The following is a 19,758-nucleotide window of genomic DNA, read 5'->3' as shown; positions in this document are numbered from 1 at the left end:
CAATATCGGGACTTGCCACACGTTGACCTACGCACTTGGATATATAGCTTATTGTGCTTTGTTTGAAAGTGCCGAGCGATACATTTTTATTGCTTGTATTTTATTTCACTTTCCTTTGATTGCATGATATCCTTGGGCGTCTTCTTTGCAAAGATGCGCTACATGCAACCTCTGAACCATCATGACGTTGAGCTCCGAGAGCAAGTGTTCGAAAAAAGAAAAGATACAATAACATGCGCGACACGAATACAGTTCGCGCAATGAAAAAAAAAAGCTTGTGATGCACGTGTTTGTCGACACTGCCTTGCACTCGTCTGAAATAGTGAAATGTGGCAAGTTGGTCAACTTACGATGAAGCGTGGTGAACGGCGCACAATATACATTTCCTTTAAAGCCTGTGACGCATATTCTTTGACAGTGCATGCGAACGCTGTTGAGGATTGTTAGGTATGGCCTGACGCCAAGGGCCATACGTCATCCCCTTCCCCCCCTCAACGTGGACGGGCACCGTGGGTGAGACGTCATCCCCTTCCCCTCTCAACGTGGACGGGCACCGTGGGGGCTACGTCATCCCCTTCCCTTCTCATGGTCGTGGCATCGGGTGCGCTTACCTCGTCCCCGCACTCTACCCCTGCGCCGGAGCCCACGAGTACCGGAGAGGTCATTCACTCTTCCGCTCCTCTCAAATTCGTCGAAAAGAGGATCGACTTCTCCTTCCCGTGCCTGGTATTGCAGGAGGAGGGGCCTTCTCTCTGTGCCTGTCACGTGTCATCGACGCAAGCGAGATCCCGCCCACACGATTGTAAGAGAGCCTATTTAAGGGGCTCCGAAATGTACTTGTGATATACTTCATACTTGATACCATGTACTTCATACTTGTTACTTCATTCTCTTCTTATTTTCTTTCAACTACCATGGAATAAAACAGCGCAAGTTTCGCACTAGCAAAACGTCGTCTCGCCCTTGCTCAGTCGTCATGGTCTACCGGAGGCCTGCAGCTCGCCGACAACGCCACGCTACCCAATAAGGAATGTCGGTGGAGCTCCGAGAGACAGGTCGCTTGCAGTGGGATCGCCTTCAAATGCAACAAGCTGGTTGCTAACGGAGGGACCGCCCAGAGGGGCAGAACAGCATGTCGAGATATATATTTCGTTAGCTCTGGCAGTGCTAAGTCACTTGCGGTATAACCGAAGCTTTGAAGGTTTGGAGTAGGTTCGTTCTGTACATAAGGGCGGGAGAACTGACATGTTGGTAATATTGTATCTTTGGTTAGCAGCGCGACGACTGACGTAGGGAAGTGTCCTGTCCCTTCTCTAACTTCTTTTGTCGATCTTCACGCTGCTAAAAAAAGAAAGATTCTGTCTGTCCTTCTTTTTCAGTCCGAATTCACCATTAACGCCTTTGATCACAGCGCGCGAGAGAAAAAATAGTGGGAATGACGCAGGACAAACGTAAACTTGAATGTTCACAAGATCGCCCAACTCTCCTTACTCGACAGGTGTATAAAATTTTTGTACGTATGGCGATTCGTGCAGCTATCCACCAGCCAAGACATGCACTGAATAGCCAGTTTCATACATATCACGGAATGAATAATTCATAATGGTACGCTTAAAAATCATTCGAAACTTTCGCTGAAGCAAAGTCCTGGTGAGAAATTCGCTGGTTCTCGCGTGGGACAGTGACGAACAAACGCTTTTCAGTTTCTTTTCTCGTCCCAAAAGGTTGGCCACCACAGGCGAGGTCATAGTCGGCTTCTGATCAAGTTTACGTACAATCTCATGCAAATCAATTACAGGGAAATGTTAATTCATGGGGTGTATTCAATATGTGTTCGTGTTTCCCAGGTGCAAATAGGGGTATGGATCGTAGTATAACGGACGTGAACACTCACGCTAAATGCACACAATGATGTCATTGCTATTCTGCGAGTTCTTCCAATATTTGCCTTCACATTTCATCGCTTGCAACACGCCTTAATTTTGTACCTGGAAGAACTGCGACAGAAGTACCGAAGCGAACGGCGCTACGTTTGTAATATCAGCGATCCCCTTTTGCGCAAGCACACGCTCGCACAGGGAGCCGACTTCGTTTGCAGCAACATATGTCGCGCTTATAAATTCTCTTTCGTCTTCTCAGCTGCGCTGCATCTCAAACAGGTGCCGGGCGGATGACACCCAACGTGATGGAGCAGAGCACTGGAGGAAACACAGAAGACGTTGCAATCGTAATATTGTCATTCAGAAGGCAGAGTATACAGGTCTCGGATGGAAGAGATTAAAAAGGAACGCAACGACGTTCGTTCGCGATTCACGGCATTCTGGGAGCTGGACGAGCGGTGGCAGCAGCTGGCCCAGGAGTGTCAGCCGATGGGTGATCGACCTGACCGATTACGGTAGTCGCGGGCCGTGGGTGCTCGGAAGGCGTCAGCTGCCTCGGCCGGAACGTGGTGCCCCGGGGAGTTCGAGCCGTGGGTTGCACGGTCGTTTCCCCGCGAGACGCGGGCTGGACGCAGGTGCCGTTGTGGCAGGTGCCAATGCCCAAGACTCCGAAGGCAGGCTGCGAGGAAAGGGTTATCGATTGACTCGGCCTCGTGGCGTATACGTTCGCTTTTACTTGAATTCGAGACCCTACCTAGCGGGTGCGTTTATACCTTGAACTTGAAACGCAGTTTGAGCGCTGGAGCCAAGCACCGGGGGTTCGTCCACGTGTACTTGCAGGTTAATGTCCACATCGGACAAGTTGTGGGAGTTCCGGAGGATGTGTTATTGATATTCGTAACTTGGTTTGATCTTCTTGTTCAGTTATTTCTCGTTTTACTCGTTTTAATATCGCGATTTATGTGTTGCTTCGACTTGTTTTGCTAATTTTTTTCTTCATTTAAGTACGACTAGCCTTTGTTACGCTTGATGTGCTTGTTTTGTTCCAGCTATTCTTTATGTGTGGTTGTGTTTATTGTCGTGTTCTTTATTTCGTTTAAACTGCATTCCTCGTATTTTCGTTTGTGAGATGATTTCACACCTCCCATTGATAACGTACAAGCACTGAGTGCTTTGAGGACTAACTAACTAACTAACTAACTAACTAACTAACTAACTAACTAACTAACTAACTAACTAACTAACTAACTAACTAACTAACTAACTAACTAACTAACTAACTAACTAACTATCTATCTATCTATCTATCTATCTATCTATCTATCTATCTATCTATCTATCTATCTATCTATCTATCTATCTATCTATCTATCTATCTATCTATCTATCTATCTATCTATCTATCTATCTATCTATCTATCTATCTATCTATCTATCTATCTATCTATCTATCTATCGATCGATCGATCGATCGATCGATCGATCGATCGATCGATCTGACCCACTGGCAACTAACTAAATCACGTGTTATCATACAAATTGGGCATTTAGAAGCCTGTAAAGGTTTAAAGTGTTGTTTTTATTGTACATCTCTATCGTTCAAATTTGTGCTGACATGGCGTGTAGGACGCAGAACGCGATTCACGACGAAGGCATTTAACCTTCGTTTAATGTAGCCTTTAGAAAGCTTTTGGTACGCATGCCTCGTCAGAGAAAGTGTGGCCCCTTGCAACTTATTTTATTCAGCATATCCTACCCATTCCTATCTGTAATGCCTCTGCCTTGAAAGAAAATAAATAAATAAATAAATAAATAAATAAATAAATAAATATTATACAAATCAGTTAATACATATAGAAGGGCAGCTTTTTGCATTAATGAACTAAAAAGTAACAATTTTAGAAAGCGGCCAGCTGGCAATTTTACTGTCCTCCGCCGCAAAAACGGGCAAACGGGCACGGATAGAGAGAGTGCAGGCATTGCTAATCTGAAGCAGCCGCGTTTGACGCTACGCAGCGCAAGCTCGTGAGCAGGACTCATTGCTTGCTATACTTTCCAGGGCTCCGAAAAACAAAGACCAGCAACAGATTACCGACGGAAGCACTACAGGCTTGATTGATTGCTCGATTATGATATTGGAAAGGTTAGATACAAATATGTCGCCGCGGCTTTTCGCAGCCGTTACACTGCTGTATAAATCAAAAGAGGAAGTGAAGTGAAATGTGCGTTTACAGCAATTATGCTGTTCGCTGCATAATCAGGCTAAGAACAGTCATTTGCATAAAATGGAAAACAGAAAGCACAAGGAAGAAAAAATATATCACTTGTCGCAATCTGCGATGGGGTGCTGAAAGTGTTACAGCACGCGCGCGGAGCTGTCGATATATATAAATAAAAAAAATATTAAAAGGGAAGGGAGGAGGTCTCTTTAGGCTAATTTTTGGGCAAATTAGCATTCATGCTGAAGCTTCGCAGATACAATTTTCAAAGGCTACAGACGCACTGATTGCATGAAAAAAGAATTCTATCGGGACTATCTCGTCTAAGGCAATGTAATTACAACGGCATAGTAAAGGTCGGCGCTTTGTCCGATCTAAATGTACACTCGGCCACAAAAGTTTACGGACCACGGCATCACAGAAAACGTTCAATTGACGATCTGCCTGCAGCAGTAGCCGGTAAAACTTTATACCACAATGTTGTTTGCATATTCTAGTCGAGGTCCGAAATGCAAATACCAGGCAGCGTTCTGAGGTTGCGGAGATATTCAGCAAGTTTTTTATATTTCATGGTCCGTAATAATTTGTGGACGGGTGTACGTTTATGTTATGCCTCCAGAAAACTAATAAAAGATAATCAGTGTCGTTGGCACTTCTTTAAGGAGACATACACAATTTCTGTGTTCTTTGCGACTCGAACTTGGCGTCCTCTGCGCACAATTTGAGCATACGACAGACCGTGCTTAGGAAGGGGCAGGGTCCTCATCTCTTTGAGTAATTTGGAAATACCCAAGAATTAATAGGAAGGCATCTTTAATCACAGCACTTAAAAGTAGATGATGTAACACAATACTTAACTGAATGTCAGTGTTAAAAGCGTATCGCTGAGATAACACGAATTCATGCAGGTTTACGGGCGAAACTTGATAAATTTTAGCATTGGTAGCGAACATCTTTGAGCTCTGGAAACAAGAATAAATTCGAGAGAAGACCAACTTTGGATTGTTCGCTAGCATCTTCTTTCCTTTGCTCCAGTATAGGCTCTCCCTCTTGAGATATAAGGGACTCCGAAGTCAGTTCCTCTTCTCTAATCCCCTCATTTGCAATTAGTCAATCTCATTAACTATCATTAGCGGCTTCTTATTAAGTACGTTCGTGTCTTCCCTGAAACTCTCGAAGTCGCAGGCCGAATCCATTTAGAGAGTAATTTTCACAAAGTGCCAAACTCATACTCGACAACTTGTTAGCAGCACGCAGCCTCTCAAACGCCAAGCGAGCTACAAGGTGTGAGTGGCCATCTGTGTGCTAGACAAAGAAACTATTCATTGCGCGTTCTCGTTTCCACAGTTACGCTACGTATTGTCAAAAGGTTGCTCGAGGTCCGTGCGTGCTGCGAGGAAATGATAATGATAATAACAATAAAAAGAAAGAACAATGGCGGCGATGAGTTCCGTCGCCCTGCACACTGCCTGCTGTTATCGCTGAACAGACACTCATGCGCAGCTTGGACGGTTTGAGCGTTTTATAACAATTGACTTCACCCAAGAAAAAAAAGAAGCAAGAGGGACGCAGCAGTATAACGGCACAAAGCAGGCTCCATGCATGACGTCACAGAGGCGGTGCGTTGCCTAGCGCTTACCGTGCACAGAGTTCCATCGTTGTGCTTTCTGACGGTGATGCTGGGCAGAAGGAGCCGCTCGAAGCAGACGTACTGGCACGGGTTCAAGAACTGCATGCGGTCAGGCAGGAGACCATTGAATACGTGTTATCCCGTCTTCTATTGGCAGGAAATATGGTGGGAGCGGCTTGTAAATCACTGAAGCTATGGTTTTCCGCTTTCCCTGTCATATAGTGCTTGCGCCGGCTCGTGCAATCTTATCTGAGGTCTGTTGTGCGTCGTGTCATGCAAAAAAAAAGCACACAAACACGCACAAACACGCAGAACAAACAATCAGGGAACTAAACTTCAAAGGTGTGCACACAATATCGAGTTTTGGAAATAGGGGAGCCAAAGTTAGGCGACGTCTATAGGCGTTGACGTAAGAGTTTTTGTACGTCAAACGGTGGTCTATGAGCAAGCGCACGTACGTACGTCAGCTGCACCCTTTGCAAGAGAGCACTGAACATGCCATTGAAGGGACTTTGAGCCACAGTTTTATGCGCAGACCCTTTATAAGTGCAGTGATGAAAGGACACAAAGGTGAAAAATGGCAAAAGAAATTTGGAGGCCCTATGGTATGACAGCTTGGTGCTTCTGGGAAATTACCAAGTCAGTCAGCGAGCGGAGTTCCTTCAAATCAGTTTTGTGGTCGCTCGTGCAGTAGCACGCGGGTGCCTAACGATGTGGGCGGTGCTCTTCGTATTACCCACGCTACGAAAAAAGCGGGGAAAGATAATTGCAGAAACCATACTCCGCTGAAGACAGCCGAGTGGGAGGTTTTACGATGTAATACGAACTTCCCCATGAGCAGTGACACAGTTAACTGAGAAAAGAAAAACTTATCCAATTATCTTCATGGTGAAGCAACGGTGGAGGCATACGGACAAGAGAATAACACAAGGACGAGCGCTCGCCCTTGTGTTCTTCTCTCGTCCGTGTTTTTCCAGCGCTGTTTCACTATGGAGACATCGTACGAACTAGCTCGAGCCCAGACCATGTTAAGTTAATTTGTAAATTTGTAAATTTGTACGAAAAGGTTATCCTTGTGATGCTAGAGAAATCACGACTGAACAGCATTGTATCCATAACTGTGCAGCGCACCAATTTATTTTTTAACCAAATAAATAAATAAATGATAAATGAATGAATGAATGAATGAATGAATGAATGAATGAATGAATGAATGAATGAATGAATGAATGAATGAATGAATGAACCGCTTGGTTAACGTTGGTTGGGACATGCTATCTAATAAGGAACAAGTTCACCGGATACGGTGAAAATATGGTACTCGAGGAAGACGGCAGGTATGATGATTTCTTCCTGATAACGTTTCGGCTGGGACTTTGTTGCAGCACCTGGTATATATTCCGGTGCTGAGTCTATGCGCTCAGGTACTCAAATCAGGTACTGTCACGAAGACAGGGCCGTTGTCGAATCGATAGTACAAAACTTTCATTCATGCCATTTATGCGTCTTACATACATACAATTGACTACTCAATTGGTGAAGACTTCTCTAAAAGAATAAGAGACATACGGAAGAAACTTTGGGATAGCGCAAAACCAAACCGTGAAAGAAAGGAAAAAGTATCACTTTCTTTTGACAAACTTTACATTAACAAACGCGCATATATTTGGGATGAAGAGAAGAAGGACAAAGTACCGATGCAAAAAAACGACGCAGAAACAAACCGCCGAATAACCCGCAGAGCCGCACAAGCGGCACAAGCCGCACAATCAAAAGATTAACATTGATAAATGTAAACGCCCGCAGTGTCCTAAATAAAACAGAAGCCTTGGAAGGCCTTCTAGTCGATTACGAGCCCGATATTGTGGCCATCACGGAAACATGGCTATCACCCGCTATATTCGACCGCGAGATTGCCCCGCCAAACTACACAATCATCCGGAAAGACCGACCTTCACGAGGTGGAGGAGTGGCCTTACTGATAAAAAACTGTCTTCGCTTTGTCCTTCTTCCCGAGGTGGACAACGCTGAAGCCGTTTTCTGCAAACTTTTGTGCGACGGGACGTCAATCGTAACCGGTTGCGTTTATCGGAGCCCTTCCTCTGACAGTGCATGCCTTTCAGCAATTCAAAAATATATGCAGCGTCATGTCCATCAATCCAGGATTATTCTTGCGGGCGACTTTAACCTAGCTGACATAGACTGGTCCACAATGCATCATACGTCAGAAGCCTCTGAAGTGCTAATAGACTTAATGCTAAATTTTAACCTACATCAACTTGTCACTCGTCCTACCCGCGTTCAAGGCTCAACGAAAAATATCCTCGACCTCATATTTTTTAGCAACCATTTTACTACAAGTCAACCACAAATAGACATTATTGAAGGAATATCTGATCATAGTATACCTATGTGTACATTCCAGCTTGATCATTGTATTACTACCCAGTCAACAGTAAAAAGCTTTTTTAACTTTCATAAAGCAGATGACGCAAGCATACTAACCTATCTGTCGCATGAATTCGATTCCTTTTCGGAAAAAGCATCTCAGGAATCTACTGATGTAGATGCATTGTGGCTACATTTTAAAACCATCGTCCTGCACTGTATAACTAATTATATTCCAATGCAAAAGAAAAAACAGCACCTTAAAAATCCATGGATCACGCGCGAAATAATCCATGCTAAACGGCGCGCAAATCGGCTTCGTAAGGCTAACAAGAATAACCCAAAACCATCTACAACCTTGAAGTTAAAATCTGCAGTTATGCATTTCAAGCAGAAACTAAAAGATTCCAAACAATATTACTACAGTGTCACTCTTGCTAACTTCCTAAAAGATAACCCACAAAGATTCTGGAAACATCTGCGCAGTACCGAGCAGACAACAGCCAAACTAACTGAAGAAGAAAAAAGTGCAACGGCAAACAAATATAACAATTTCTTCAAATCAGTCTTCACGGAAGACAATGGCACACTCCCCCCTCTTCCACCATCCTGTACGTCAGTGCTTGATCGGTTAATAATAACGGATGCCGGCATCCACAATCTTCTCCTCAACATTGACCCTAAGAAATCAACCGGGCCTGACGAAATTCCAAACGAATTCCTAAAAAAATATGCTGAGTGGTGCAGTAGATATCTGGGGACACATTTTTCGTAAATCACTAGCAACTTCTAATCTACCACATGACTGGAAAAAGGCTAAAATAATACCGATCCACAAGAAAGGAGACAAAAATAATGTTGCCAATTTCAGACCCATATCTCTCACCAGCACTTCATGCAAAATACTAGAACACATCATTTTAAAACACATGACAGTATTTCTAGAACGTGAAAACATCCTATCGCCTCACCAGCATGGTTTTCGATCTGGCTTATCAACCATCACTCAACTAACAGAGGTAGTTCATGACCTCGCTCTTAGTATTAATAATCGTTCTCAAATTGACATGATTTTACTTGACTTATCTAAAGCTTTTGATTGCGTGAGTCACACTAAACTAATTGCAAAAGTGGAGCATGCCATCGGGAAAGGAGAAGTTTCTGCTTGGATAACAGCTTTTCTAACACACCGCTCACAATTTGTTATGTTTGACCACATGCCATCTGATGTCGTTCCTGTCACATCTGGAGTACCACAAGGCTCGGTACTCGGGCCGCTATTATTTCTAATCTTTATTAACGATATAACCGATAATATAGGGTGCAAAATCAAACTCTTCGCGGATGACTGCGTGATATATAAGGAAATTAACAGCCATAACGACCATCTCGATCTTTCTGATTCCCTTAACAAGCTAGCCGAGTGGTGTTCCCAGTGGCAAATGTCTATTAACGTCAATAAATCAGTGGCAATGACAATAACAAGAAAAAAGCAACCCTCTCATTTCACCTATGTCGTTAATGGCACGCCTCTTTCCATGGTTGAGCAACAGAAATATTTAGGAATAACGCTGACATCAAACCTCAATTGGGAAACACACATAACTAATATTACAACTACTGCACTACGAAAGCTATTTTATCTAAAAAGACGCCTAAAGATCGCTCCAACGAACATTAAGCTTCTGGCCTACAAAACATTTGTGAGACCTATTTTAGAATACGCTAACACAGTTTGGTTTCCTTACACAGCAACTAACATAGCTAAACTTGAAGCTGTACAAAGAAAAGCCGCAAGGTTCATTCATAGTAAATATCGTTCTACTGACTCACCTTCACGTCTCTTAGCTTCCTCAGGCCTCAACACATTATCGACGAGAGCGAAACAAGGTCGATTAAAATTTCTGTTTCAAATGCTGCACCATCAGTATAAAATTGATATCACCCGGTACATTTCATATTCGCAATCTAGAATAACACGGCATCAACACGAACATACGCTAACTGAATATTCCTTTTCTAATGACGCATTCAGGTACTCATTCTTTCCTCGAGTAATCAGAGAATGGAATGAACTTAACTCATCATTAACAGCGACAAATTCTTTATCCCTGTTCGTTTCACAACTGGAGCTCATCACAAGAGATTATTAATGATTTCTCATGTTTGTTCCCTGTTCTCTTTATGCTAAACTAACAGTGCTTAGAAAAAAAATGTATACACTTCTTTGTTTCCAATACTTCACGTTTTTTGCTTTGACTATGATATGCCCCGGTTGTTGTTCATTTTTGTTCTGCTTTGTTTAGTGTTCTGTTGTATAGCTTATCTACCTTATCCTTTGTATTTTGTTGAATATTGTTGCTTTTTCATTCTTTGTGTAACTCGCAATGTATTTATGTCTGGAAAAGAAAGTGTTCATGCCCGTCTGCTAGGCTCTCGGCTGAGAGCGGCAGTATTGTAAAATAAATAAATAAATAAATAATAAAATAAATACATACATACATACATACATACATACATACATACATACATACATACATACATACATACATACATACATGCATGCATGCATGCATGCATACATACATACATACATACATACATACATACATACATACATACATACATACATACATACATACATACATACATACATACATACATACATACATACATACATACATACATACATACATACGGGCACACACGTTTATACGTCGTATGTAAATCTATGCAGTCAACTTCATTTATAACGGAATGCTCGGGGCTACCAAAATTCTTCGTTATACAGGTCACTTCGTTCTAAACGTCTCGCGCCGTGCCGCGCACAATAAAATAGGCTAAGCACACTCAACAGACGAATACCTTTATATAACATTAATTCAAGAGTGACTCAGTGAAGTAAGTCGCATTTTTTTTTTTGCGCACACTTCGTTTGACCGAATGTATTGCACCGAGTTTCAGAGCATGCTCCTCGGCGAAACGCATGGCGTGCACAAAGTACTGCTGAGGCCGTCGAAAGCCGCTATCGCTTCAAAATTCTTAGTTCCTTAACAGGATCTTGATCACTGTTGCCTTCCTTGATGTTCGCGCCCTTCCCTCCCGGTATGGCTTTGAATACATCGTCGGTCCTCAATATACGATTACGTCATAACATCGTCATAACGTCGTCATCAACTGCGGACGTATTCGTCAACTTGCGCACCCGCTGATGAGTTACAGCAAGCAGCGCACGAGTTGAGCGATTCCTGGAGCACTGCAGCAGGACTATACTTCTCCTGTCGGCAGCTTCGTCAGGTGCGTTACTGGTGCCGCCGTTAGCGCTACCACAGAATGCACCGCGGTGACTTCTGCGGAGGGCAGTGGTGGCACCACCCCGCGGCGTTCGTTGTATAACAACGAATCAGCCGTTGGGGACGCCTGAATTTCTTCGTTGTACAGGTAAATTTGTTGTACAGTTCAAACTCACTATAACGAAACCCAATTTTACGAAGTTCCCGATCTAACGAAGAAATTGACATTCCCCACAGGTACTCATAGGGTTCAATGTTATCATCAACTCGAGTTAACGAAACAAACTTGGCCGAACTCGATTTAACGAAGTTTTTCCTGAAATAAGTTAGTAAAGAAAGCGGGGATTTCTTTCTAGTTTTTACACAGACTGGTTCTTCATCGATCGTGCGCTCAGAAGCTATCACGTTAAAACATCCCCACGGTCACATTCCTAGCGTTATGCTGAAGAAGCTGCATACCGCGCCCATGCACGGAACAGCTGACAACACCGCCTGGAAGGGAGCGGCGGTGGTTACTTTCGTTATTTCATGGTTTTTGCGACAGATGGCTGGATTAGCGGCAAATACAATGGCGCCGTAACATTTCCATGTCACTGTGTTACAATTTTAGATTTCGAACGACCGAAAAAAATATTTCTCAATTTTACGAAATCCCTGACTTAACGAAATAATTCGAGCGTGGTCTCTTCGTTAAATCGAGTTTTAACTGTAGTAGTCTTCGATGTAGAGACATTCGACTCTCTCTCCCCCTCTCTCCACCTTCTCCCTATATATATATATATATATATATATATATATATATATACTTTCCTTAGCTCTGCCTTACTACTATACCTATAGCGTCGAATCAACATACCCCAAGCTTCCGTCCTAGCGCTTTCAGACGCTGCGTTAGGCTGCACTTCCTTCGGCATTGGGCCACAGGCCCTAATCCGTGCCTCCAAGCAGCCAACGCTAGCTCAAAGCTGTGCGACATTGTACTACCGTTATGAGCTGCCACGCTCGAACAGGTTTCCTACCTGAAGGGATCCATGTTGGGGGATTCGAGACCCTCGTTATGTAATAACCGAGGGGCCCGAAAATCGGGCCCATTGGTTAAACCTCTTTCTTCTTATTTATAACATATACCCAGTGGCGCATATACAATGTTCAAAGAATGAAATAACGAAATGAAAGAGGTTAAAGAAAAACGGAACAAGCCGTTGATTATCATGCGCTATTAAGAAGTATATGCGCGCTTTGGAGAAACACAGGAGTCAACAATATACAGGCGCAGGTTCTATGTCGTGATTATAATTTTTTAAGACGCAAGGCATAACTGCACTCATCGGCGCTCTTTCATTCAGTGCTAGTCAATGACGCTCGGCTCGCGTTTCTACCAGGCGAGAAACCTATAGGACCCACGCAACACGCCTGACAAAGTATAGGGGGGGGGGGGGAAGAAAGAAAGGTTCGCTTTAAAATTCAAACTGACAGAACAACACGAACCTTCAAGATAAATGCAGTCGTGACCGCAAAGCTTTCTCCTACGTAATTTTTCTTTTTCCCGCGACTCTTTTACGGCTCTCGCAGGTGTTTCTGCCGCACCAGCCATGCGGGACGCGATCAGAGCTGTGGCGCCATCCTACGCAGTGTCCTCGAGTCGGTCGTGGAATGCGCGAAGAGTCGATATTTTGAGAGAAGCTGCGGCCCGCGTCGTTTCCGAACGGTAAAATGCACGGAGGAAATAAAATGTAAGGATGGGCCCTGACATCACATTTTGTGAAGCGAAGTGGCGCCGTAAGTGGGCATTACTCCGCCGTCGTGTCTTTATCGTGTCGGGCCACTGGTTCTCCTCTCTTGCTTACATTACTCGCTTTCGGCGCGCTGTCACAGGCGCAACCACGCCGGGCGGCGCGCCGTATAGCGGTCTGACCAACGGTCCAATCGCGGCCTATTCCATCGCGATACAACCTACGGCAAGCCAATCTGCACTTTATGAGAACTAACACGCGTGCTGATCGTGGCTTCATCGGAATCGTTTTGCTTTATCGAACACGTTTATTTTTCGGGTGGCCGCTCACAGCGGAGTTCTGACGAGCCGCAGCGCACCGACGAACAGTCCGGCAGTTATGGCTCGGAGTTGCCTTCACGAATGCCTACTCAGCACTAATTGGAATGGCTGATACTCCTGCATGTGATGTTTGCGGATGCGAGGAGAACATTGACCACTTATTGTGCCATTGTCCTCAATTTCAAGCACAAAGACAGTCTTTGTCCAACACATTGAGGAAACTAGATGATCGTCCTCTGAGTGAACAGACCATATTAGAGCACTGTCCCGACCGATCATCGGCTCAGAAGGCAGTGAAGGCACTTTTGTGTTTTCTCAGAACTTCTGGTTTGCTCGAGCGACTTTAACTGAAGTGCTGTCCGTACACGTATCTACACCGTCTCTCTCCCTTCTTTCTCTTCCCCTTCTCTCATCCCCCAGTGTAGGGTAGCCAACCAGACTATTGACTGGTTAACATCCCTGCCTTCCTGAATTCTACTCTCTCTCTCTCTCTTTGGCAGAGGGGAGCGTCGTTGCGCGTTTAAATACACCGACTGCGGACTGAGGCATATTGTTCTCGCGGTGTAAGTGACGCTTCATGGAAGCAAGGTTCTGCGGTGCCGAGCAGTAAGCGCGTACGCGTGCGGCTAGCGCGTTGACCGGGCCTACGTACGTGCAGGCGTACGTTCTTCTGTCGAGCTTTTATACTGTTGCACTGCATCCGCCAACCTTCACTTCCCTGCGCCTCTCGAGCCCGCAGATAAGATTACTGCAGTAAAAGGGGTTCGCATCTTTATTACTCACAGGAGGCGCTTCATTCCCATCTTTCCACGTGGCTGTTTTACGTGCCACAAATGCATCGTCCGCGGTCAAAAGCAGGAACCACTGCACAGCTGGCACTGACGTGCAAGGTGTTTATCGTACATAATCTGCATAGCATCTGCATCTGCATAATAGGCACGCATCCCCCGAAGACGGGAAAATATCCATGTCGCCCTTCGTCCGCGGCGTGGTGTGCGACGTTGTATGCGGGCTCGTTTCACGCTTTTATGTCTTCCAATCCCAGCTGGCCCCCAAAAATAGCCGGGAGAGCGGAATCTACATAACGCAGTGGTACAAAACGAGGAGATTAACGGAATCCAGCACACCCGACGCCTTTGCCACCGTACCAAACCTACGGAGCAACATGTGAGCGCACGCAACCGTAACAAAGCCGCGATTATGGTCCGAGAACATGACCGCTACAGCAGCAACAACAACAACAACAAAAAAGAAAAATTCACGTCCTTTCCTCCACACTTCCCTCCATGTGCGCGAATGGGTAGGGCCCCTCCTCAGTTTGTTTCTTTCCTTCCTCCATGGTAAAATAAAAGGCTCCATTATAGTAAAAAACAACAAGGAAAGAAAGACACGTTTGAGCCCGCTATTGTAAGACGCGTTAGTCTTTACTAACACGCCGAAATTAAAAGTGAGTGGGAAGAAAAATACCGAAATCGAACACTTCGGGACGCGGAGTTATTTGAAATTTTGATGTTGCCAGCTTCGCCTACCCTTGAACCACCCTGTCTTGCTTTATTCGGAGCACCTATATGGTGAGGCACTCCTACACTAATGTGTGCGTTTCCAAGGAAACCTTTCTTTGTGACCTACGCCCAAAGAAGTTATCTTTACTCCTATCTTTCTCTGCCTAATTTAGGTACCTTTCTATAATCATTTCAATAGAAACACGTAAGTTAGTCCATCCATGTCTGGGTGCTCAATCACACTCTGTCATCTTGACAAAATTTATTTAGCTTTCTGAGAGTCTATTCCAATTACGCATTTTGCTGTGGCACCCAATTTATTGCCCATCCTCGTTGCGGATATATCATCCTCACCATTATCATAATCACCATCCCCACCACCACAATAATAATAATAATAATAATAATAATAATAATAATAATAATAATAATAATAATAATAATAATAATAATAATAATAATAATAATAATAATAATAATTTTAATACGTCATCGTGGCACCAGCAGTGCTCATGATATATTCCAATTTAAAAGTTAAGTGTAAACAGGGCCACATTCCCTGTCAAACGTGGGAAAGGAAAAAAAGGAAATGCGCTTTTTAATTAAAAATTTTCCCTTCGCACTTGTTCCAACTTGGCAGCACACGTCAGTTGCTTGGTTTGATTTAATGTCGCACTCAGCCGCGTAATGCTGCGTAATGTAGACATTGTGGAGCCGACTTCCAAGTGCGAGGTGCACTCTGCACCTTTCCGCGTGGCTCGCTAACACAGTTAAGCGTGTCTCTGACCCCTATGCTCGTGCAGAGTTGTATACTGGACGCAATGACAAGCGAAATGCCTTTCAAGTTGCACAAGCAAGCATTTTGTGTCCTCTCGCTGTCAACGGAAGAGCCGTTGTCATTTGCGTAGAAAACAAACTTCCAAGCAACTAAGCAGAAACATAACGAATCGCAATTGAGCTGAGCTGCGAGGACGCAGAAACAGCGTTGTCGTACACAGTTTTAGAGGTCTGGAGACAGAGGCTTAGAAAACGAAAGTTTCTGCGGGCTCGCTTGACATGATAATGTCAAGATGGATCTCGGACTTGAGTTTCCGAGGCTTCGGCCGGATTTAACGCAGCGATCTGGAGGATCACATCCAGTCAGCGTGTGTGCGATGCGGGCTTGCCCTTCCACGATGCAAGTGCGCCGGATCCTTGTTCGTAAATAGTGCGCGCTCGGTAAGGTGAGGGGGCGAGAGTGAAAATGCTATTGCGAACGGGCTTACAAGCGGGCGAGGAGCGGGTTTGGCCCCCGGTGTTGAGCGTGAGACGGCTAGAATCCGAGTTTGTGTTCAGTTGGATTGCGGCCATGGGATTGACGTCACCGCCCGCAGCTACAACTGACGCTGCGAGAGCCAAAGGAAGCTATGTAGCAGTCAGATACGTGCTTCTAACGGGGACGATGACTCACCAAAATGCTGGGGAACACGAGGGAGCAGTTAGGTGTTGGTTCGGGCTCGCATTGATGAGGAGGTGCGCCGGTGACAGCAACTGAAATAAACGAAGTAATTGTTCTTAAGTAAGAGCTCGCCTGTGGACTAATTGGGGAGCAGAACTAATGGGTGTGGGGAGATAGGGTCAAAGATTTAATTGCTACCGATGTCAAACTCTGAATTGAAAGCATGTCATGGCGTATGCGTAAGGTCTCGAGACTGCAGAGGTTAATTCTTTAGAGGTGAATGAAGGGATAACAGTGGGCTGTACTGTTCCGGCGCTGGCTCACAATAAAAGAAGAACACGAAAATAACTGCCTGTATCTTCACAATAGAAATAATAATAAAGGCTGACAGGGACGAGACAAGCGCAAAAAAACTGACAAGAACTAGAACTATGGCTGTCCTCGTCAGTCTTTCAGCGCTTGTCCCGTCTTTAAGGCGCAGTTTTTAAATATGTGACCATACCAACTTGCCCCGCTGTCCACACTTCTGAGAAGTATACATACGCAAGGTGCTTTTCCTCAAGAGAACAAGTGCCTATTCTGGTGCTCCAAAATATGGCGTTCGTCAAAGAGACAGACAGCACCCCACTAAGTGAGGTCGCCGCAGCGTTGAGGGCATAAGTAATACACTGTTGTCTCCTGTATTACTCGTTTATTACTCGAAAACTCGATTATGCGGATCTAAGTGAGTGCGCCGCATTCAACTCTATTCATCGGGGTTCTCGTGCCCTCCAGAAGAACCTGCTCACTCCGACTGGGCGCAGAACAAACATATTGCGCGAGAGAGCACGAAAATTCTCGGAAATGGATTTTGAATATGGGGCAAGCAGTCGCTTCTTCATAAAACGAGCTGTGATTAAGTCGTTAAGCAAACTGCAAACTAAGCAAACTAAGCGAGCTGTGATTAATTAAGCAAAAATTGATTAAGCAAACGACAACCCCGAATCCTGCTTTGCGCGTCGCTGTGTCTCTGTCCCACGAATTTGTCATTTGATTAATCGCCAGCCTACTCGGAAGAGGGAACAGGAAGGAAAGAGAAACAGGGAGATGGGTGTAAGCGAGCTCACCTGCCACGACGAGGACAACCAGCAGCTCGCTTTTCTTGGTCTTCGACATCGCCATAGCACTGGAGCAGCGGCGTGTACCCGACGAAGCCAACAGCTCGCGCAGTGCAAGCCCTAACAAAAAACTCGCGCTCCGCGCTCTCTTACACCGTCAAAAGAGCAGCGCTCGACTCCAACCTGAGCAAAGGTATTTCCTACCGCCGAAAAAGCGCTCGCTCGCCGGTACGGGCGACGCAGCTCATCTCAACTGGCGCGGAGGCACGCTATATAGGACCAGCCACAACCGCAAGGCGTTGAGGTATGGCTATCTTCCAATTCCAAGGGCCGCTACCGCTGCCGCCTTCTTCGTCTCTGCCGTTCAGCTTGAAGACGTCGTGGTGTAAGGAGGTGGAATGGGTGACGCCGTATAAGCCCCAACGGGGCGCGGTGATGTACAATCGATTCTTCGGTGTGCCGACCCCCTTGCCGCCGATGTCCCGGACGCCTCGGCTGTGCGAAGAGAAAGTGCCGAGCGAGTGCGTCGTATTTGGCCACGTTCCGCATGACCTTCCGTGCGTTTCGTGACGGACGTCGCGGATCGAGAACCGGCGGCGGCGACGCCTTGCACAGTGAATGCCCAACTCTGTACGAAGAGCCTCTCTCTGCCACAAGCAGTCTGCGTCAGCGTGCCCTTTCCCACCAAACACTTTCACTAACCTCGGGAGATGTGCCCGTCTGGACGTTTGGGCGTACTCGGCTTGTCGTTGTTCAGCGGTGGCAGAAGGACAGACGGATGGACGCAAATTGGGCTCGGCGAAAAGCTTTCAACCACTTATTCCTTCTGCTTCGCTTGCGTCAGGTTTAGTTCACCGTTCAAGGTGGAAAAAAAAAGTAGTTGGCGTGTGTTCCCCGGCGACAAGCACCTAATGATTCTATTTCTTACTTCCTTCATGTATGCAGCGTTCTGACCTCTGGAATATTGCACATTTTGTTGAACGCGGACAAAGAACAAGTGATTGGCGTTCAACGGACGCATATGGAGGGGAAGCTTTGGCCGTGCTAGCTAACGGCCAGGCGTCGAATAACTTGTGATGCCACAATGTAAATGTGAGTGCTGGCACGGATACGTGTCGGAGACGTAGTTTACCACGTTGTAAGTTGCCTAGCTAAAGTTGAAAGTTGTAGCATATAACGGAGGGTGCTTTATAGGACTACCCGACAACAGCAGGGTTTGACAAACGGCGATGCTGTGATCTATAACATAACTTTCCAGATATATGTTCTCGTGTAGCATCGATCGAGCGGCTTTTCTTGTACAAAAAGCAGCTACGTGGTCATAATGTCGCCGTCGACCCAACGCCAACAACGTACAAGTGGAATACATTCGATCAGTCCAATATCGGGTCCGTGCTGTTGCTGTAGACACAGCTTCACAGATGAGGCCGACAGGAGAGAGCATTCCCGCATCTGCAGGTTAAGATGCCTACGCTAGTACATATCCTTAAACTGAACTGTACGATTTGACGTCAACCCCAACCTGCACTGTCGGTTGTGAGGTACGCCGTCTAGTCGGAAGAGCTGGCTGATTAATTTAGACCACCTGTTGTTGCTCAACGTGCACACAGAGCGCGACACACGAGCGTTTTCTACATTCTGTCTCCTATTGGAATGCGGCCGCCAAGGTCGATTATCGAACTCATGACCTGGTGTACAGCAGCGGAACACTATACAGACACTGAGCCCCAGCGGGGGAATTGCATAATACGCCTTATCAGAACTTGTTCTTGGGCTAGTTGGCTCATGTTTAAAGCTAAATAATAATAATAATAATAATAATAATAATAATAATAAACTTCATTACGCTTCCTTTAATAAGTGCGAATACACTTTCGCACTATTCTTCCACTGGAAGTGAGAAAAAGGGTGTCAAAGTGGGTTACGTAAATGAAATGGGAGGGTGATGCAGGAATCTGGAGCAATAACGGCAGCGTCAACTCGACGTACAGAAAAAAAAAACTTTGTCCGTCATATTAACGCAGGTAATCGCTTTACGTGTATTGTTGTTGCATAGCGGCGGCCGTTAAATTCTGTGGTCTGGTACCATCCGCGGGATAATCCAGGGGCCTGTCTCGCTGCCGACAACGGCACGTTATTACGTTCTATAAAGAGAGCGCAAGATGCTTCATCGTTACTTTTCTGTCTAGCTACAAACGGCGCCAACGAAATCGTAAGAATGGTAGTGATTCGAAACAAGAATGGATTTCATTTCGATT

General features: G+C 45.3%; 1 protein-coding gene across 1 annotated transcript; it reads right to left on the bottom strand.

Moving 5' to 3' along the window:
- Positions 1-2,215: 2,215 nt before the first annotated feature.
- LOC139056120 (uncharacterized) lies at positions 2,216-17,838 on the bottom strand. The gene is made up of 4 exons (XM_070534014.1): positions 17,510-17,838; positions 16,416-16,495; positions 5,739-5,828; positions 2,216-2,559 (listed from the first exon to the last, which is right to left on the bottom strand). Exons 1-4 carry the CDS (start codon positions 17,562-17,564, stop codon positions 2,311-2,313), a joined length of 474 nt encoding a protein of 157 aa, XP_070390115.1. The 5' UTR covers positions 17,565-17,838; the 3' UTR covers positions 2,216-2,310.
- Between the last annotated feature and the right edge of the window lie 1,920 nt (positions 17,839-19,758).

Source organism: Dermacentor albipictus, chromosome 2, assembly GCF_038994185.2.
Source record: "Dermacentor albipictus isolate Rhodes 1998 colony chromosome 2, USDA_Dalb.pri_finalv2, whole genome shotgun sequence".
In the NCBI taxonomy this organism is placed as follows: domain Eukaryota; kingdom Metazoa; phylum Arthropoda; class Arachnida; order Ixodida; family Ixodidae; genus Dermacentor; species Dermacentor albipictus.
This window is presented reverse-complemented; position numbering and strand designations above follow the sequence as displayed.

What these genes read in the sequence shown, in the direction of transcription:
- LOC139056120 (XM_070534014.1), bottom strand. Translation starts at nt 17,564, where the DNA reads ATGGCGATGTCGAAGACCAAGAAAAGCGAGCTGCTGGTTGTCCTCGTC. An exon ending in GGTTGTCCTCGTCGTGGCAG is followed by an intron (nt 16,496 to 17,509) that starts GTGAGCTCGCTT and finishes CGTTTATTTCAG; the next exon opens with TTGCTGTCACCGGCGCACCT. An exon ending in ACGATGGAACTCTGTGCACG is followed by an intron (nt 2,560 to 5,738) that starts GTAAGCGCTAGG and finishes CTTTCCTCGCAG; the next exon opens with CCTGCCTTCGGAGTCTTGGG.